At 40.6% G+C, this 21,670-nt stretch overlaps 1 protein-coding gene across 1 annotated transcript in view; it reads right to left on the reverse strand.

Moving 5' to 3' along the window:
- nsmfa (NMDA receptor synaptonuclear signaling and neuronal migration factor a) overlaps window positions 1–20,943 on the reverse strand; it is a 44,628-nt gene extending 23,685 nt beyond the window's left edge. The window contains 4 exon segments of the mRNA XM_063478722.1: window positions 1,840–1,912; window positions 4,402–5,337; window positions 5,627–5,688; window positions 20,403–20,943. Of these exon segments, the coding sequence (XP_063334792.1) occupies window positions 1,840–1,912; window positions 4,402–5,337; window positions 5,627–5,688; window positions 20,403–20,473 (1,142 nt within the window). The 5' untranslated portion in view covers window positions 20,474–20,943.
- Window positions 20,944–21,670: the final 727 nt, after the last annotated feature.

A 21,670-nucleotide genomic window follows, 5' to 3' on the forward strand; every position in this document is an offset into this window, starting at 1 on the left:
GCAGGAGGGGGTATGTAATATGAAATGTTAAGGTTCTGGCTTGGTTAAGCAGTGTTAATATGTTAGCATTTATCTTATCGCTGAAGCTAGTTCGGAAGCTTTTGCACACAGCACATTTCTTACAGGCTATTTATCTATCAAAGTTTTATGGAACTTACTGAATACAGCCAAAAGTTGCATTTTACTAGAAGACACTTGGATTGCATTTTAGCACTATAAATACTTGTTCTTGTACTTATGAAATCTCTCAGACACATTTAGTTCCAAACATGGCTGAAGTCAGCCAGCACAGATTTAGTGATAATTAGGAAGGCTGTGAAGAGGGATTAGAGCACCAACATAACTAACATAAATATCTTAAATGACCAAAGTCCCTCTATTGCTGTGACCTAGATGAGTGTGTGCGTGCCAAACTGGTAAAACTGCAGGGCGCATGTGAGCTGCCAGGGTTTAGGTCAGCCAGCACACAGACATTTTCTGTACTTGAGCTTGGCAGGCTTACTCAGCAGCACTGGATTACACCGGACTTCCCTTCTGTCACATTTTTAGCCATTTTGAGTTTTTACATGAATTAACATTATTTGTGCTGACTGCGCTTTATAGCTGTTCAGAGAGCTAAACACGCAATATTAAATGTATTTCAGTTTTCATATTATTTGAGAGCACTGCGCTACATCCTCCTTGGTTCTCTCTTGTAATGATTTGTTTTCTTTAACTCAGCGCAACAAGCAGTCTGATGATGAAGGTTAAATGATAGCATCTAAGTCAAGGAACAGCAGTTAAGGACGAGGGAATTAGATGAGGAAAAAAGAAATCAGGCAGGGAACAATACTCACGAGATCCTGTTTGATGGTCCCAAGATTAATTAGCATGCAAGAAGAGAAGCAAGAAAGAGGAAGAAACGGTTAAGGCACCGGAGAGCACTGAGTCTCAGAGAGGCAAAGAACAGAATCAGAATGAGACAGAGGAAGTTTATGTTTAATCTCCATGTGTAAAAACTAATAACGTAAAGCCATATTAGTGCCGTAGGTTTGCATTTAATTATAGAATCAAAGAGCTTTTACGGGATATGTGGTTGAGTGTGACTTTGGGCTCCACAGATGGTGCAACAAGCATCTAATACAAGATGAAAGGCGAAAACACAAAGTGAATGACTTAAAAAGAGGTAAAATGACAGTGGGATAACCGTGGGAGATTCTGCATATTTTAATCAGAAGTTGTGACAGTAGAAATATTCTGCAACTGCAGGTGTTTTTGAGAGATAAATTCATGCACTTAAACAAATAGGTGCACGCATTTTTATTCAAACGCGCTGACTAATATTCCAGCTCGAATGCACATGCAGCATTGATTTTACGGCCCTCAAAATGGGCGTTTTCAGGTTTTCGTGTAGACTAGTAATTTGGACAACAATAAATATGATGATGGATATGAGATGAGAGTGATCAGTCTAAGCATTTCTTTTATTCTTCTTTGAAGAAAAACTTGCAGCTGCGTTGCCATGCAGCAGTTATTACATTTTAACCAAAAGGAAATGTGAGAATTAACAAAATAGTCACTATGATGGATGTCCTCCTTAAGCAAAGCTTATAATAGTTTGCAAGTTGATTTTTAAACTTGCTCAAGGGGAAGTCAATGGCAGCCTGGAAGATAATAAATCAATTGAAAACCAATTGCATACTTTAGAAAATCCTTAATGTTAAGTATGCCAGTAATGGTCTATTTCTAGGCAGTTGTATAAAACATTGCCATGGTACGTTTACTCTGACCTTTCATACAGCAGATCTGGCATGATTGTGACTGTGTATGTTTGTGTACGTGTGTGCACAGGAACTGGACACTCACGCCTGCATGGTTGTTGTAGCAGTTTGAAAGGTGAACATATTTTCCTTGGGGAACCAGTTGGTGTCCTCTGCAATTAGAGAGAAAAATGAGGTTTCCGAGTTTAATAGACAGAGAAAAATCGATAGACCATATTGGCAAATGTCGTAGTAAATTTATTGGAAATATGAAATCACAAAACCAGCACCAGCACTTCACAGTCCACCACTCCACAAATGGAGAGAGGGAGACACAAAGGAAGAGACAGCAGAGGAAAGAGACGGGCAGACGAAGAGTCAAAAATACAGATCACCACGTTACAACATCAAACTCTCGATCCCCTCCGGACCTGAGAAGAAATAGATTTGAAGTAGTAAATATAATATTAGCTCATTTTAATGCATGCATCCGTTATTTTTGTTTTGTTTCCTTAGACTGATAAACACTGATAGTAATAAGAGCAAAACTCAAGTGTTATTTCTTGTCATTTTATGAAGGGCTTATTTGTTACTTGTTTTATATCCAGGTATTATAAATAACGTTTATATGGAATCTTAAGTTTAAAAAAAAGTAATCTAATCAAGAAGATTTTCGTGAAAACTACCAAAGGTGTGTTTTACTAGTGATTTTTTGACCTACATTTGCACTATTTTTCATCGCTATAACATCCTTCATTCACTCATCCATTTTCTTAACTATTCATCAAACCACACACTCTGACAAGCTGGAATCACCAATTAACTTAACAAGCATGTCTTTGGACTTTGGATACAAACCCATGTAGGCACAGCAAGAACATCAAATCTCTACATGAAAGGGATGACAAGAAGCTTCTTACTGTGAGGCCACAGAGCTAACCGCTGCACCACTGTGCTGTCCTTTAAACATCATGAATTAAAAAGATGAATTTTTGTGGAGAAGTCTCGAGCCAATCCTCATTTTCTTTATATTTTGCTTCCAAGAATTTGTTGTAATTTTTAGAGTGGTCTTGAACAATAGTTCTCTCTTTTTTCAGTCCAGTGCTTATACTTGATCATTTCAGAGGAATGCTTTATTGTTGTTTGTTAAGCCACTTAACATTGATCTATTAATCACCCCAACATTAAAAGGCACCTAAGTAATGAACCAGAGCTGCACATAACAGACAATTTTATTCAGATAACTTTAAATTCAATCTTTAGGCACTTTATTACAAGAAGCCTGCCAAAAAGACCATGTTGGTTTCCATTTCTTTAGCTGGATCTACAAATAGTATTTTGTACACCGAGACAAGTGTAATTTGTTGAAAATTTGCAGCGTGTCATTGAAAATTTCAGAAACTGGACAAGTGGAGAACATCATAGGCAATAGGAGGCCTAAAAAACAGAAAAGCCCTATCTAAATCAGATCAACAGTATTTTAAAGTCATGGAAACAGGCAGGGGAAAAAAGTTAAAATCAGACAGAAGAGGAGTGTCTACAGCCATCTGCAAAACACGGTGGGGGCTCTGTCATGGTTTGGGGCTTCATTTGAGCCAGTGTTGGAGATCTTATCAAGATTGATGGAATTCTGAAATCCAGTACATTTTTAGCCACAGTGCAATACCATCTGGAAAGCTAATTGGCATTGGCCTCATTGTTCCGCATGACAGTGATCCCAAGCACACTGCCAACACCCTGCAAACTGTATACCTGAATGTCTGGATAGAAAAGCACACAATGAAACACTATCAGTCATGGATTACCCCCCGGAGCCCAGACCTCAACATTATTGACACACAGTGCGATCATCTTGACAGAGAATGGAACAAAAGGCAGCCGACATCCAAAGAAGAGCTTTGAATGTCTTTCAAGAAGCCTGGAGAACTGTTCCTGAAGACTACTTAAAGAATTCAAAGAAGGCTTTCCCAAGAGAGTTCAGGTTATGTTGAAGAATAAAGGCGGTCATATCAAGAATTGTACACACATTTTTGCCTTATATACCATATTGCCATGTATGTTTGCACATGTTTCTTGTTGCACCAATTTCCTATTTTCCCTAGCAAAATATTAAGGAATGAGGAGTGGCTCAAGAGTTTTGCACTGTACTGTAGTTTCTGTTTGCCATTTTCTATTATTTTTTCTGCTTCTTTGTACTAATAAAGAGGCTTTAACTTTCAGCATAAAGTGCCTTGAAGCAACTGTTGTTGTGATTTGGTGCTGTACAAATAAAACTGAATTGAATTGAAGTGAATGTTTAAGTAGCTATTCTTATTGGTTTATATACAAAACATCATCACTGTTAAAGTTTACTAAAAATGTAAAATATTAATAATTACTATTATAATTATTTGCTTCACAGGGAAAATATACTCTTCTATTGATTCTGTTAGTTTGACTTAATTATATACATCGTATGTCAAATTAAAAGTGTATTTAGCAGCTTGGACAGTAAACATAAGAAATAACTACATGAAACTGAAAAAAGATCAAAATCTATTTCATCTCTGGTCCCATACCCATTCCAGCCACAGGGCTTTATGGAGAACCTTACACTACCCTCCCCCCCACTTGTTTGTGCCTTTTGAGCCTCTACCTTCCTTTGTGTCCTGAACCCTCTCACCTCTCTCCAGCCCAGTCATCCGGTCCACACTCCACATCCGCTCTAGGCGTCGGTGCTGCTTGCCTGCCTCTCTCGATGCACTCTCCAGGTCCAGGGAACCCTGGCTTCGAGAGGGAGCAGTACTGCACGACTCACAAGCCAACCCGCTACACTCCGCCTCCCCTTTTCCACCTTCGCCCCAGCTACGAATGTTGTGGGCGCTGACCGAGGTCTGCAGTGGAGGCTGAGACAGGTGATGATGATGGTGGGTGTGGTGGTGTGATGCATGATGAGAGTGAGAGCCTGCAGCGGTTAGCTGCGGCTGCTGGTTGCTACTGCTGCTTCCACTTGCCGCGCTACTTCCTCCGCTGCTGGAAGGTGGATTCATGCCCGAGACATTGTGGTGGTGGTGGTTTCCATGATGGTGCATACTATGGTGATGGTTGCTGTGATGGTGGCTGCCACAGCTGCTGGCGCCACGGCCACTGCTTGTGCGATGGTACTGGGTTGGAGACGATGAGGCGGAGGAAGGGGAATTGGAAGGCTGGATCGAGCCACCCCTAGATCCTACCCCACTGCTCCCCGACTTCTCCTTTAGGACGTCCAGTTCAAGGCTCTCCTTGCTGCCCCGGCCGGCGCTCATCAGCATACCGTGCTGGGTGGTGATGGTGTACACACGTGAAGGCTGCAGTGTACACTCCACACACTTCTGCTGGTCTTCCTCCACTGAGAAGCTGCGTTCGAGGGACAATCGTGCTGGCGCCTTGTTAGAAAGTGTGATAGAAGATGGGGTTGGCTGGAGTAAGCCCAGTGGCTGTGTTACTAGGCTGGTCTCCTGTTTGTCCTCACAGCCCTTAGTTTCGGAGCAGGGATGGAGGTGGTTGTTGTTGTTGGGGCCAAATGTGTCACTTGGCGACTCCGGGTCAGGACCCACCAAGGTTTCACACAGAAGATGAGCTAGAATTTGAAAAACGAAGATGGTTATAAAGACAGCTATAAGTGCTAAAGAATGAGAAATATACCAAGGTGCTAAAGAGCAAGAAAACAGAAAGAGTGGGAAAAAAATGACAAGCTGGCACAGTGGATAATCATCTTTCTTTGGTTATCAGCTGTCATCGTGACACACCAATGAGTGCTTCCTGGCATTTCAGCAGAGGATGAGGTGAGAAAAGAACTAAAAGCATAAAGGAATACACACAGGGGAGATAGGGGGATGGACAAATGACAGGATGGCAGAGACGCTGACCTGATCCGTTTCGGTTTTCAGGGTGTGTGTGGGACAGGTACTCTCCAAATGCTCGCGCTGCTCTGTGGGGACACACACACACACACACATACACGACACACATAAAGACATTAAATCATGGGTGGAAAGGAGGTATGAGTGGGAAAGAAGAGAAAGGGGAGAGAGAGGAGAGAGGGGCAAGGGAATTGTAAATTATAATCCTAATTGCCTTCTTTGTAGGCTTGTGCCACCCACAGATTCAGATGGAGCTGTTTTATCTCCTCGCTCCAGGCAACCCCAGCCTGAGGGAGACAGAGTTTGAGACAACAGGAGGAGATAGAGTGAAGGATTGTTTTAGGGCAACTTAATTTCTCAGTGGGTCCTCGGTTTGCATTGATAGGTGTAATTGCAGACGGCAGACTGTGGATGTGCTGGGATTTTTTTGTTTTGTGGCTGCACTTACTATATCTGTGAGTTGAGAAAAATACTTGACCTTGACAGCAACAGACCAAGATTGTTAATGTGCTGGTAGAAGCAAAAATAGATGCTAACAGGTTAATTTTTTACTTACAACTCTTTGCAGGTTACAACACTTTACAGATACCCATTTAGCCACATATAGCAAAAATTAAATACCAAGGAGGGCTTCTCCTTTAAAAATAATAGTCCCAGATCTCACGGTTGATTGACACTGACCTGCTAATGTTCCTCTAGTGATTCTGTGTAACGGAAAAGGGATGAGAGGGACAAAGATGTTCTTTCAGTGTCAGTATAGGTACTCTGGAGAAATCTACTGCAGTGATAACTACAAGGAATGACAGAGGAGAGGACATGAGAAGTGAGTTAAAGACTGTATGCTTACAATGAGTTACTGTGTAAGAAAAAAATACCACTGTAGTAGTTTTTACTATACGAGCAAACCACCGGCTAAGCTCTTGAAATATGCTGTTAATAGTTTCAGCTTTCCAACAGCAAGCTCGATGAAAAAGAAACCACCTACTGCTCTATTAAGGGATCTATAATTCAGCCATTTTAGTACTTAATGTTTTTAATGTATTAATTTTACTTGAACACTGTCAGCTGACTGTATGCAGACTTTAAATGCTGAGTTTATCTCTAAAATGGAAGGATTATGCATATTATATTCTATTTTTTAAATAATAATCTGATGTGTTCACAATATCAATATCAGTTATACTATCATACTAGTTACTTATACTAGTACTAATTGAACAAAGTAGCCCAAATGCTCCTAGTGGTTATGCTTTCCCAATACAGCTAACTGCTGACGTATCTGTGCTGAAGAATCCCTTGTATGCAGGAGAATCTGTGGGTGTACACCTCCGCCCGGCACCACCGTCAATTATTAAAGCCTGTCCAGCACAGTAAGCATACACACACATACACAAACTGACTCACACAATCTCCGTCACAGAAAGAGCAGGAGTGCAGTGAAAACACTTATTTGATGCAACCTTCTTCCCTCTCTCTCACACAGTTTCTTATTGAGACACGGCTCTGTATTCTTAGTGCACTTTGTGCTCTTTCACCCCTTTAACCCAAGGCTCCTCTTGAGACAATGCACAAAAACAAACCTGACTGACAAACCTGACTTTTACATTTAATGATAAAACCTGACCTGTTTATAGCTGTTCCATATAGGCATATTCTACGGCCTGCCATATGTGCCATACTGAAATGTAAGCAATGTAAGTGAAATAACTAGCAGTCCAGTAAGAGAAGTTAATATTCCTGTACATATTCTCACCTCTAGATATCTATAAACTTTAAAAAATATAAAACAATTTTGTCCTTAAGTTTGACCCGAGCATAAAACCATATAATTGTGATAACATGTGTTCTGATCCACGTCCCTTCAGCCTCCTTCCATTGCTGTGATGTGCGAATACTGGAATAAATAAAGAAATAGAAAGCGTGGTTGTACAAATTAATGCACATTTTCCACATACAGTGGGTTTTGATATTACTCTATTATATTGCTAATAGAAGAGTGCAAAAGAAGAAGATTGTGTCATTAAATGGCCAAACTTCACATGATGGAAGGGAAATACAACATTTGTGTTCATTACCTCATTACTCATTGATCAGCACAAGATTGGGAGCCTCAATTAAAAAACTGGGAGCAGAAAACAACATATAATCCAATCTTTAACCAAAGTGTAATCTTGACATAAGTGATCTTCCCAATGGTTCTGTGTGGCCCAATCCCCTGTACTGTGATATTGTCTTTCAAATAGATCACTTATCTCCTTGGTCCTTGGGTGCTACAAACTTAATAATCTTCTGTGCTGGTAACATATAAGAAAAACAGACATGTTTTAATGCTGAGCATCTTTTTTGAACCAAATGTAAGTAGTACACTATTTGGAATTGCATAGGTTTCTGAGTGTTAATCTGAGAAAATGTTTAAATATATTAGATCATCATTATTTCATATATTTATCTTATGATATAAGAATATTGGAAGCAGCCCCTACTAATGTGACATTCAGCAACTAAAGGTGAGCATGGACCAAAAGTAAATGAAAGTAAATTTAATTGAAGTAAATTTAATTCAATTTAATTCAACATCAAGGCACTTTATACTGTTTAGGTATAACAATCAGACAACCCTCTATGAGCAAGCACTTGGTGACAGTGGGAAGGAAAAACTCCCTTTTAACAGGAGGAAACCTCCAGCAGAACCAGGCTCAGGGATGGTGAGGGGAGGAAGACAGGACTAGGTCATGCTGTGGAAGAGAGCCAGAGATGAATAATAACTCGTTTTAATTTAATGCAGAGTGGCGTATAAACACACAGAGACTGAAAAGAGTTAAGTGAAGAAGAAAGAGTCAGTGCATCATGGGTAACCTCCAGCAGCCTAGGCCTATTGCAGCATAACTAAGGGCTGTCTCAGGGTCAGGTAATTTATATGATAAGAGTTTGCAGATGCTGTAGTGCTGATCTTTATCTCAATTAAATTCACACTAGATGTTTTTGTATTGTTCACTGCTAAAAAAATTTGAAGCGTGAACTTTTTCTCAGCTTGATGAGGGCTCAGTAGTATGTGTATGCCTCTGACCCAGGCCTTTCCTCGCTGGGGATTTGCAGAAAGGTGGTGCAGTTGTTAGCACTGTATTTGAATCCAGCTGTTTGTAGTTTCCGTGTTCTCCCTGTGCCACGTGCCCGTCTGCACTATGACAGCTGGGATAAGCTCTAGCACAAACCAAAACCCTAAATTGCATAAATGGAAGACAATGAATGGATGGATGAACAGACCTCAGTTCAACAAGTTTTTACTGCAAAACAAAAACCTCACACAAAACAAATTAAGTGGTAATTTTAAATGTTTCTTTTGTGACTGCAGAGTCTTTTGGCTTCTACACTGTTTACTGTCAATGGTTAAAACTGCAGCTAATGTAAACCAAACCTTTGAGAGTTTGGGGGTGTTGTTGAGAACTAAGGCTCTGCACGTGCTGTGTCACCAACCAGCTCCTTTCACTACATTTCTAAAAATAGCTCACCATGCCGCTGCAGTTCTGCTACAGCAACTTCTTCTCAGAAACCCCCGACTTCTTCAGTTGTAATGGGCATAAAGCTGCGTGTGCATGTGCTTGCATGCGGACATGTGAGTCTAATGGTACTTAAGGGCATTAAGAAAAATAAATGTTTTTGTTTGTGTGTGCCTGCAGTAACAACAATCACAATTAAGGACACTTGTGATAAATGTAGTCTATACTTTAATCAGCAGGTGTCCCTCAGAACCTCTGATACATTTTTATTTGGCCCACCTGCTTTATAATTCAACAGGCTGGGCACTCTGATTAGAATCAGCAAACAATGGTGCAAGAGGCACGCATCATCCATTATACATGAGAGGAAACAGAGCTGGAAATGGATAGAGCAGAATGTCTCTCAATCATCCACCACACAAACCCTTTCTCTGTACAGTGCTGTCTTATATTCACATTTTTGCACCAGCTTCATATGTGATACGTGAGCACAGCATGGGGGCAGTGAGGTAGCAACTGATAAATAGTCTCCGGTGAAAAATGATGAAGGAAAGGGAAAGGAAGAGCTTGACAGTTAGATATGAAATTCGTCCTGCATGCTCTCAGCCATGTGACCGGGGTTTGGGGAAAGAGACAAGTTAGGGAGGGGAGATTCTGAGGAGCAGGGAAGTGATTACAGCTGAGAGGAAGAGCAGTGTAGAAAATTTTGACCATATTACAAATGAAAGGAGGGCTAAACCTGAGGAAAAACAGGTGGATAGAAAAAAAGGACTGTGAGAAACTGAAAGATGAAAAATGATGGCAGACTCAGTTTGAAGGTGCAGCCACAAAACTAAACATCTTTTGTGTGATTTCATTTCTTAAGGGGCAGCTTAAGCATGCAATGAAACAAAGTAGCAAGGATGGCACGGGTTCAATCCAGTGTCCTGGACTGACTCCAATCAGATTAACTTGTCTGACAGTGATGGACTACTTGAGGTGACCTTAAACCCTAGAGGTTGAGTAGAAATTTGTGTCTGGCAAGACAATGTTTGTGAATTGGCCCATTATATCAGTTTTGCAGGAGATATTATATATTATTAGGAAACTAAATGTTTCATTTGGCAGTTCATTTGTTTTTAATTCTAGGTGTCCTTTCTGGTTTATTGTGCCTCTGAGTGGAAATGAGCCAGCAACTTTTGGTTTGCCAAAACATGTAAATCAAGTCATGTAAACCTTGACTTGATTTAAAAATGGTGCCATCACATTTCACTGTCAGTGCTGTCTGGAGCCCATGTATGCATCACAGCTTCATGGTAAGCATCTAATTAGTTTGCAAAACACACACAGTAGCTGAAAAGTCATAAAACAATGACATCAGTGTTTTTTATTTACAATAAAACTCTTTAAATTTCAACAATTGTCATACTAACTAATGTAGTACGCTACTGTTTATTAGTACAGATGCTTAAGGTAAGCGTCAGAACATCTGTTTTCATTGACTCTGCAGCTTAGCAGACAACAACATGAAAACGGTTGACATCCTGCTATGTTGTTGCCTTCTTGGTGAGATGCAATGCTGTAAAGTAAGCAAAAAGCATCACTTGTGTCTGTTTTCCCTGTTGCATCAACCATGTCTTGCATACTTATGATAGTGCACATCACCGTTTGGTACCTTAAGCTGTGATTATGGTTGATGCACTTGCAATTGTTTGTCCAAATTATCACACCAAGACAGCCCTGTAACCATTGACTGGCAACTCAGAGAAAGAAATCATTACTGGGGTGGGAATAGCAAAAATTGAAACAGAAATCAAAGTGATTGCAGAGATTTTCTTCAAAGTTTTCTACTGAATCTCTTATATTTTCAGCCTGTTGCAGTATTTCTCTCAGTACCACCTGCAAATCTCTGTGCTCCTGCACTATTGTATCACCGAAACAGCTACAAAGATTGACCCACTCATACAATCATGTCACCAATCAGGCCGTGTGGCTGCCCCCTCACACCAGGCTAGAGAAATCAAGGGGCACACTGCAAGCCGAAATGACACCAGAAAGCAGCACCCGTCAGAAGTCGTGACGTTATTTTTGGCACGTGCCGCCGTTTGCACAGGCAAGTGTGAACACCCAGTCAGTCAGCTATGACTGACTGTCATACACTGAATCTAGATACCTGAAAATGCAGTATCGCCTGGACTAATGGGCCATTCTTTTGTGTCTGTTCAATATTTTCAGCTCTTTAAGTACTTGTTGTTCATGTTGTTTGAAAGATGATGTTGGAAACAGCATTTTCAAAGGTCAAATTATGTTTAATAAGATGATGATGCATCCTTGAACACGACACCAACTCCTGTCTTCAGCTGTCCTCAATTGTAAATGACTAAATCGCCTTGTTTGCACCCCACCAGTATTCTGATCTCATTATTCAATTCTTCTGTTCAGTAGAACAATAAATCTTTTTCATAATGCAACTGCACTAAAAATAAATACTTAGCTTGGATTGTTTAAACATGTTGGTTTGGGTTAAAATTACTACTTTGGTGAGAAAAGGGGACATTTGTTGTCATGGTTCCTGTAACATTACGTAGGGAATGAGAGGCAAACAGTAATCTCCTTTGTTAAGGTCTGACATTTTGCTGATCCATTCATCAAAATCTCTTTCATATGCACCCTTAATGACTTGGTTTTTTTTTAACTCCTCTAACAGAGAAGCCTCGTAATTAGGGAGGCTGTTGTAAGGACTTTTTGGGGCCATTTTCCGAATTAAAAAGGACACAATTCCAAGAGCAGCTTTATTCCTGTTATGTAAACTTCTGTGGGTACAACATGAAACCTTAAGCTGCTGCATATTATCTGGTCATCTTTTCAGTTCCTTCTGAGTGAGCAAGTCAGAGTGAATCTGAGCATTTTTTTTTGTACTTGTGTCTAGAACTAAGCAGGTCGTGTGTAGTGTACTTATTACACCAGATGAATGAGTCAGACACCACTTACACACACTCCACTTCTTGAATACATTTTGTCAGAAACTCCACTAACCACTTCAGGCACATAAAAGGACTCTCAACAACAGGAAGATACACCTCAGCACTTTTCATAGATCTAGAGAGAACAAAGTGTAATCACTTACTAATGGGTGCAGCTGGAGGAGCATTAATGCCTATATTAGACCTACGTTATCCACTTGTTGTTTGACTTTTTTTTTTCTCGGCTTGTATCTTTTTGTTCAGGGTGCACTTACACCTACGTGATGAAGGCTGTCAGTCAAATGTTTTCCTGCTTCGGTTCCTCCTGTCAATAGTTAAAATGTCCACTCACTCTTGGATAGGCGCCAAACAAGCAATCCACACTCTTCCAAGTAACTGGCTGTATTTCAGTAATATAATTAAATAAACAGATTGTGTGGAACAGAGAGAGTTTTTGTAATCTCTAATGTAACACTTGCAAAAACAGTGTTACATTAGAGTGCGGTGCAAAACTCTTGAGTCACCCCTATTTTTCTATATTTTACTAGGAAAATGGGAAAAAGGTGCAGAAATTTGTTAAAACGTGTGCAAGCATACATGGAAATACAGTATACAAGACAAAAATTGAGTCTGTACTGCGCTAATGAGCTTGAAAGTCAATATTTCGTATTCTTCAACACAGCATGAATTTTCTAAGGCAACCTTTCTTCTAATTTCTTCAAGCAATCTTGAAGAATAGTTCTGCAGGCTTCTTGAAGGACATTCCAAACACTTCTTTGGATGTTGGCTGCCTCTTGCTTCGTTATCTTTGAAAATGACGCTACACTGCTTCAATAACGTTCAGGTCTGGGCTCTGGGGAGGCCAATCCAGGACTGATAGTGTGTCAATGTGATGGTACTGGGTTGGCAGTGTGTCTGGGATCACCGGCATGCAGAAAAAAGTAGCCTTTGGCAATCAGATGCTTTCTAGGAGGTATTTCATGGTGGATCACTTCTTAATTTTGACAATATCCCCAGTATCAATGACTGTTGTACCTCTCTCCTGATGTCCTCTGTACATTTTGATGATAATTTGAATCAGAAATCCCAAATTTGGATTCACTATAACATCTGTTGCCACTGATTTAGTCCAGTTCTTTTGTAACCCAGCATACCTAAGCCTTTCCTCCCTGTTTCCCTTCCTTAAGAATAGCTTCTGGAGAGAGGTATCCTTGCATCTAGACCATTTCTGATGAGGCTTCAATGAACAATATCTGGATTAGCTACAGCGACAGATGCATTACTCAGGTCCAGTGTCAGGTGTTTGGTGGACTGTTTCCTACTTCTTGAGGACATGACTCTCAGATGCTATTACTCTGTATCTGACAGTCAGATACAGATGAACAGTGGGTAGTTTTTTTTTAGGCCTATCACTTTTTCTTTTATCCAACATTGTTCCAGTTTCCTCAGTTTTGTTAAGGACACACTGCACACCATGCTGAGAAACGCCAAGTTTTTAGCTAAGAGCTCATTGGGAGTCACCTTGCTGATTCAAACATATTATTTTATGCCTGTCACATGTGTTATCCTTGCCATTTTTGTGGATTCAGAAAAAGTCTGGCTCCCTGGAAACAAAATATAAAAAAAATGAGGGGTGGCCCAGACTTTTGGATATTACTACCATCCTTAGGGAGTTTTTCCCAAATACATGTTCTCAATCAGCCAATTACTCACCTGTGTATACTATCTACACCACAGCTTCTCTTTCTTGCTTGCCAGATCACTTTGGCCTTACTGTAGTAACTAAGTTTTCTTCAGTTAGCATTCCTCTTGTTTCCGCTTGTTTCTATTTTTTTTATTTTTTTGCTGACATTTTTTTTGTGATCTCAGATTATATTAAATATTTGGATTTCGACTTTTGGACTTTTACTGTGCGTACTTTGTCATGTGTTTGGGTCCTCTACTTCTGAGTCTTCATATATCTGTTACAAACTGTTTTCAAATGGTCCAATTAATCGTTTGGAAACATAATGCTAGCTTTTTAATGAGATTTATTTAATGCTTTGAAGGATAGAATAAATATTCAGAGATATCCCTAACCTTCTTACACTTCTTATGTGCTTTGTTCTTTAATAAAATGGCTTTTCTCATTTTTCTGTCTCGAAATGACATCGATATGAAGGGTTAAATTAATACAACCAACAAAAATCCAAAACAAAGATGATAAACAGAAGAAAATAAATCTGTGATCATTAACCAAAAACATTTTCCTTCAATTGTGTTCTTTCTCATATTTAAGCTATAAACCTGACCTTTATCTGCAGGGCTATAAAATGGATCCCTAAGGACCTACAAGATTAAAGAACTGGCTTACAGTTCTTTACAGCAATGATGCAGCATTTCATTCCATTATTGACCCATATCTAATGTGCCTCGTTCCTCTGTGGATTCTGATATCATTTAACACAGTGACCATATCCCCTGCCATGGCTGAAAGGTCTCCCCTGGCAGTGTTCCCACTGGTCTGAATATCATCAGAGCTGATGTCTCCTCTGGGTGTCTCTCCATCCACCGTAAGCAATCAGCTGCCAAGGAAACAGATTCCTTACTCTTAATGCCTCTTAATCAAATCCTCCTCTCAGATGCACTAATTGAAATGTGTTTCACAGAACACACATGCAGGGTAACACGCGCGCGCGCGCACACACACACACACACACACACACACACACACACACACACAGATGAGGTGATGAGAACCTGTTGAGGAACTTGTTGCACATATTGAGGGCTGAAGAGACATGGGAATGTTAACTGCAGTCTTAAAGGTGCAATGCATTATGGGACATGTGGGAACCAAGCATTGAGGAGCTGATTAAAATGTCAGTACACTAGAGGCTGAAGCACCACAACCACATACGGTGTTGAATGATGACACTGATTCCCACACAGCAGTGTTTTTCTGCAGCAGCTAACACATATTTAACGCTGATCTTTTTTTATAGAGCGGGCACAGAGAGCTTATTCCCACTGTATATTTTCACTTGTGACAGTAGAAAAACAAAGTATAGTAATAAAAAGACAAAAAAACAAAAAAAACATCACCAGAAGCTTATGTTATGTTTCGGTATCTCATTTAGCCATGACATTAAGAGGAAACTTGAATGGAAATGGGAAAAAAAACAAGTAAATAAATAATCACAAATCAACTAAAATCATCTTCTGCTAAGCGAAAAAGACAAAATCAGAAGACTCTTATAAAATAGTCCCAGGATTATCACATGAACATCAATCATATGATTACCTCCAACAGTGTATTTACATCTTATTCATAACAGACATCGAGCACAAAAAAACCCTTGCTCACGCAGGTTCCATTTGTATCTTGTTTATCTGCAATCTATCAATCATAAATAGTTTAATTTGACGGCACCTCTCTTCCAACTTCCACTTACATGAATACATCCAACACCAAACAAGGCTTGATCAAGAATAGCTGTGAACCAAAATAAAAATATAAATGTTTTGACAGAAAGGTTCACCACAGCATGGGATGGATAAGACCTGAGTTCCTCGCTCAGAAGTAGAGGACCCAAACACATGACAAAGTACACACAGTAAAAGCTTGAAATCCAAATCTTTAATATAAGCCTCTCTGGAACAGCAGAGCATTGAGAATGGGGCAAATTTTTCAAAATAAAACTGCATTTTCTTTCACAAAATTTCTGGAAATTCTGTTGAAATCTGTGCTAGATTGCATGACATTAAGCAGGCATTCTCAAACACAATTTCCTACTACAATCTATTGCCATACTGAACAATTTTCACTCAAGGTCCATTTACAGTACAAACTTGTTCTGGTGCTATTTCCCTGTAACCTGTAGCCTTCATAATAAGCAAATTAAGCTTCACTAATTCATTAAGAAATATTAAATACAGAATGGCAGTCACAGACCAACAATCACACAGCACTGCTGGAGTGCGTATGATTATTCAGACTGTAATGAATAAAATGTGAATCATTCAGCATATTTAATGAACAAATTACACAAATTGAACAAAGCAGGAGGGAAAGGAGGTCAAGATACAGTAGATATTATAGCGATTTCTTTCACTCAAATGAGTATGAATAAAGTAGTAAGAATACATTTAAAACGCGGAGTGCATAATTTATAGCAGATGAGAAAAACATAAGCAAAAGCACGATGAAGCATGATTTTGCCCAAAACACGATCAGATTTATAAAACTTAGGAGGCAGTCTTTCCATGGCGTTTGAATAAATCTAAATTAAAAAAATAAATTTCTAACGGTTATGTAACATCGCTGGCCCCCAATAACAGAGTGACTGCAGGCCACCTGACTGTCCTCCACAAACTAAGACACAATGTTTCATTTGCATCAGTCTGGAAAAAGAAAAAAAAAAGGTCTTTCATCTTTCAGTCCATTTTCCACACTCTCAGAGCTCTGTGAAAGCTGTTGTCCACTGCCCTTCAGCCGAACCACAGCACAGCCTTCCTCTTAGGCTGATCGACAGATCAAAGCATTTCCTTCCTCGCTCAGTGTCGCAGAATTCTGGTGTGTACATAGGAGGTAATCTGTCCCCCTCTCTCTTTCCCTCCTCACTCTCTGTCACTAGCTACCTCACCGAAGCTGCTGGAGAGGAGAGTGTGACCTGTTTCATAACAGAAATCCATAAGCATGCACAAGATGACACAGGCACTGTCGAGCATCGGGTACAAGGAGCCAGTGCCTCTTTAGTAGCATTCAGACCTCTAACGTGTCCTCATATCTCAAGACAAAAGAGATCACTTGAGGAAAATATCTTTGTGCATGCTTTCCAATCAGGCACACCTATTAACAGAATAAAAACTCACCACATTTTTCTTCTTTTTAGCTATGCTAATGGCATGGCTGTGAGGACACGAATGCCAGTCTGTCCACCACTTTGGTACAGACTAAAATGTCTTAACAGTTGTTGCACTGACTGCCAAGAAACACAGTGCAAACATCTATTGTTTGTTAAGGATAACTGTAACTGATTTCTGGTGCTATGAGTTTGAAATTTGTAGGTTTTTATTACAATGTGATTCTCCAAAAATCACGAATGAGTTCATAAGTCAGGAATGAATAACATGAAAATAACATATGATCTTTAAGCATTACAGCTTTCACCATAGTTACACATTATCAGCTCCACTTAGGTATCACAGCCAATGGATTCTTTTGTTTTTTTATTTTGGATATTCTACATGTTTTGTATTGTGGTTCCTTGCAACATTTGTCATCACTCTTGTGTCCTTCTGTTATCACCATGTCACCTTTTAATTTGGCCAGTCCTTTGGAAGGCATTCCTAGTTAAAGGGGACAATGTAAAGCACTAGCAGAGTGACAGGTTTTGCCAAGAAGAAATAATTAAGTTAGAGAAAGATCCTTTTCTTGGTTTTAATAAAAGGGGCAGTGGGGAATTGTCTTACTGTCAACCAAGCTCACACTTGTTATTAATGAAGTCCAGAACTTTTGCTGCTTGTCTATGGCATTTCATATTCTTCCATCAGACTGATGCTGTATGCAAGGAAGGATAAAAAACAATAAATAATTATGTGTATTACAAAAAGTGTGTGGGTTTGCTAGATGTTTGTTTAAGTAAGCTTGACATTTATACCTGGCTCTTAAAAGGCCCCTGGAGGTTTCATTTAATGAATTTAATGTTTTAATGAAGTCAAAATAGACTGGCTGGCATCTGGGATGGTTTGGAAATAGTAAAAGGAAAAGTGGGGGATATTTATAATTCAGAAAGATGTGTGGTGGAGTGTATAAGAGCTGGAGAAAGAGGAAAAAAATAAGCATATTTAAAGTTACTTTTTCCACTCTGTGCTGGCGAAGGATAATGACTCAGACTTTAGTTTAGATGTATTGTCATTTGCCTATAAGGTTCTGAAAACCATAAAGAATCAGCATCACTTGATTTAAGGTAAGGGTAGGTCTGCAGGAAATTAAGAACAGTTAGTGCACCTAGCCCAGGGGTGGGCAACTCCAGGCCTCGAGGGCCGGCGTCCTGCAGGTTTTAGATGTGTCCTTGATCCAACACAGCTAATTCAAATGGCTAAATGACCTCCTCAACATGCCTTGAAGTTCTCCAGAGGCCTGGTAATGAACTAATCATTTGATTCAGGTGTGCTGACTCAGGGCAAGATCTAAAACCTGCAGGACACCGGCCCTCGAGGCCTGGAGTTGCCCACCCCTGACTAGCCTCACTACTAGCATCATTTCCAGCATGTAGGAACATAAAGGCATGCCATATGGTTGATTCCAACTCCAGGTTACCGTGTCTGATTTGCTGTAATTTAAAATGTATAAGCAAAGTCTCCTTCCTTCATGTTGCTATAAATTAACAATAAACAGATTTTAGTGGGAGAAAGTATTAAATCCCACTCACGGTTACAAATCTGCATCTCGCTGCTTAACTTTCCCTTATTCTGGCATGACACATGATACAAGATCAGCACAAAATGCACAAAAGATAACCTTAAAAACAGACAAGCAAACAAACAAAAAAAAAGAAAAGCTGTATGAAGAGACACACATGGGATCCATGCAACTGTGTGCATGTGCAAGTAGAGAGATGGAAATGGGCCGCTTTTATTAAATTCTTTTAAATTCTCACTTCCTCATGCATGAGGTTATGTGCAGGTGAAAGGCTGATAAATATTGGATGTGAATCAACTCTTTTTCCCATATACTGGAGGCGAGGTGGATTCTTCTATCAGTCAAAATAAATAAATAAGCTCTGAAATTGAGTGTTTGTGCTTATGTGAGTGAAGAAGGAGGGGAGCATGTGTGTGTGTGTGTGTGTGTGTGTGTGTGTGTGTGTGTGTGTGTGTGTGGCTACCAGTTGAGTCAGACGTGTAACAGTTTGTGCAGTCCCTTTGTAGATGCAAAGGGGGGGGGGGGGGGGGGGGGTGAGAAAAAGAGTGGCAGCCCTGCGGTGGGCATGCTGTCTCTTCCTCACACAGGGTCTCACAGTGGAACACCTGCTCAGGATCTCCTCTGGGTCATTTTCTAATCGTGCAGGACGATCACATTCTCATCTTCGTTTTAAGGCAGCACACAGACACAAAAACACACTGCGCTAAGAGCACACATCGCTAAAAGCATGGTTGTGTAATGTAAAGAAGGCACACACACCCTGAGAGAATGACGTAACAACACATCAGCCCACATCTGTGAATGCTATAGTCTGAACAAGTCAAGGTCATTCATGGACAGAATTAAAAATCAAACACTGGGCCCTGCTGTGAGGCACCCTCTGAAGCAGAGAGCTGCTTTGTATTCCGAGCTCATGTGGGACTGTAGCGTCCTGTCTGCGCTTGGTGCCTGGACACATGAAACACACAGGCACACGTGCTTTCCAGCGAACTGCAGCCTCGCAGATGTGAGGAAGAAGGCAGCATCGTTGCTACAGCCTCCTTACTCCCCCTGCTGCAACAGCTGGATGCGGTTCTGGCTGTTTAAAACACGCACGGCTCTCAGACTGAGTCCCTAATAGGTTTTAACGGGCTGGACTCATGCCAAACAGTCTGAGTCTTGTTTTTCCAGCCTGCAAAAATTACGTTTTCCCGTGCTGCCCTCTGTGATTGACCCAATGACTGGTCGTGATAGGTGATTAGTGCCAACGACAGAATCGATTGCCGTGACTGATTAATCGACAGCTGGCTCATTTGCCCACCCCGGAGTGAAGGCTGCCGCCTCATCGCTGTACTGTTTTCTCGATTCTCTGCGGCCAGACAGAAAGGCAGTTTTTCGTTAAACTGAAATAACAATCAAATAGCAGGATTTTCTTTTTTAAATAGCAGCTAATAAGAGGTGGCAAACTGAGAAAATGCATCAGGGACACTCTGAGTCACGGCAGTCCCATTTTGCCTCTGCATGACTTTGGTTATACAATGATGCTTCATTCACAACATCCAGAAACACTCCGACGCGCCAGGAGCAAACATCTTGCAGCAGGTTTACATTAAATAAAACACAAATAAGGGGAAATTGCATGAAGCCATCCTAATCACGTAATCAATTTCTGATTACAGGTTCAGTTTTGGGAGATCTTTAATCGATATTTGCCCCAGTGCACGTTCCGAGCTAGACGCGGGACAATCAGCAACCACCAAAAGCGCAAAGAGCTTCTCTGCGCATTACAAGGCAGCCTGGCTATATCCAGGATAGCGCAGTGGTAATCCATCAAAACGCAAAACTGTCACACCTGGGAACTTCGTGTCGCTCGCACCTGAAGGCTAAAACACCTGCCAAGACTTCCTAAGGGTACTATAACACTGAGGTATAGGCCGAGAGCTCCGAGTATCACTCACCTAACTTTTGCTGCCACAGAAGAAATCGCATCGTTTCTTAAATTCTTCCTCTTGGACACAGCAGTTCCCATGCTGGCATGGAAACGATGCAGGCAGGAAAACAGTTCATTCCAAAGGAAGGAGGAATGCGACGATGAAAACAGTATAAAAATCGCAAGAAAAATAAAAAGTTGCAGGGAAATCCGGGAGCAGATAGGTCACGCACGCGTCTGCAGAGCAAAAAAGAAGGAAGTCAGTCTTCTCTCTCTCTCTTTCTCTCTCTCTTACTCTGTCTGTCTCTCTCCGGATATGAGCATGTACGTGGGGTAGCTGCACAGCTGCCAGAGTGAGGCTGAAAATACCCAAACCCCCTTCTGTCTCTCTCTCTCGCTCTCCCTCTCTCTCTCTCCCTCCCCCCTTTCTCTCTCTCTCTCTCTCTCATTGATCAAAAAAATGCAATGGGAGGATTGTTGGGTTGGCGATATCACCATCGTCCTCATCGTGCTCACAAAGGTGGAGGCGGGGAGCCGTGTATCTGCAACAGTGGTGTCATCCACCTCCACCTCTGCCATTCATCTAATGCTCCTTTTTGGGGACTGTGATCTCTGTATCTTTACTTATTTATTTCCTGGTGTTACATAATCGGTCATTTTGGTGAAAGCCCCATCCACCCCCTCTAACACACACATATACACACGCTGTAACTGGCTCCTACTCAACCAAAGACAGGATGAGGCACTGCAGCGCTCTGTAAATATTTCTTCAATTAATAATACCACTGGAGCTTTAGCGTGTGCTTTGTTCTATTTCTTCTTATTCTGTTTTTACATTTAGATGACTTTGAAATTCAGCAGTTGAACTGTGTTGACCATTGGACTCGTATATACCCCAAATACTTTATTTATCCCATTTTCGGGAAAATCTTTTGTTACACCAGTTGAAATAATAATAATAGTAAAAATAATAATAATAATGATAATATTATCTGCCCCCATAGCCCACGGCAGACAACAGCAAAGTACACTGCACTTGCCACAAGTCCTGAAGTCCTGAGTGACTGAAAATCTCCATCATTTACTGTAGACATTGATGGTTGTCAGCTTGCTTTTTTTGCATACACTTCACTTACTGTGTTGGTCTTCCAGTTCAACGTGGATGCCATACTACCTCACCATATCAACATGCTTTTCCAGGATAGCCGTTGTCTTCCTTCTGAAGACAATCACCATGTCTCTGGTCTCATTCACATTCAGAAGCAGATGATTCCTTCCAGACCACTATCCATCACT

The sequence above is a fragment of the Pelmatolapia mariae genome, linkage group LG7, assembly GCF_036321145.2.
Source record: "Pelmatolapia mariae isolate MD_Pm_ZW linkage group LG7, Pm_UMD_F_2, whole genome shotgun sequence".
Classification (NCBI taxonomy): Eukaryota; Metazoa; Chordata; class Actinopteri; order Cichliformes; family Cichlidae; genus Pelmatolapia; species Pelmatolapia mariae.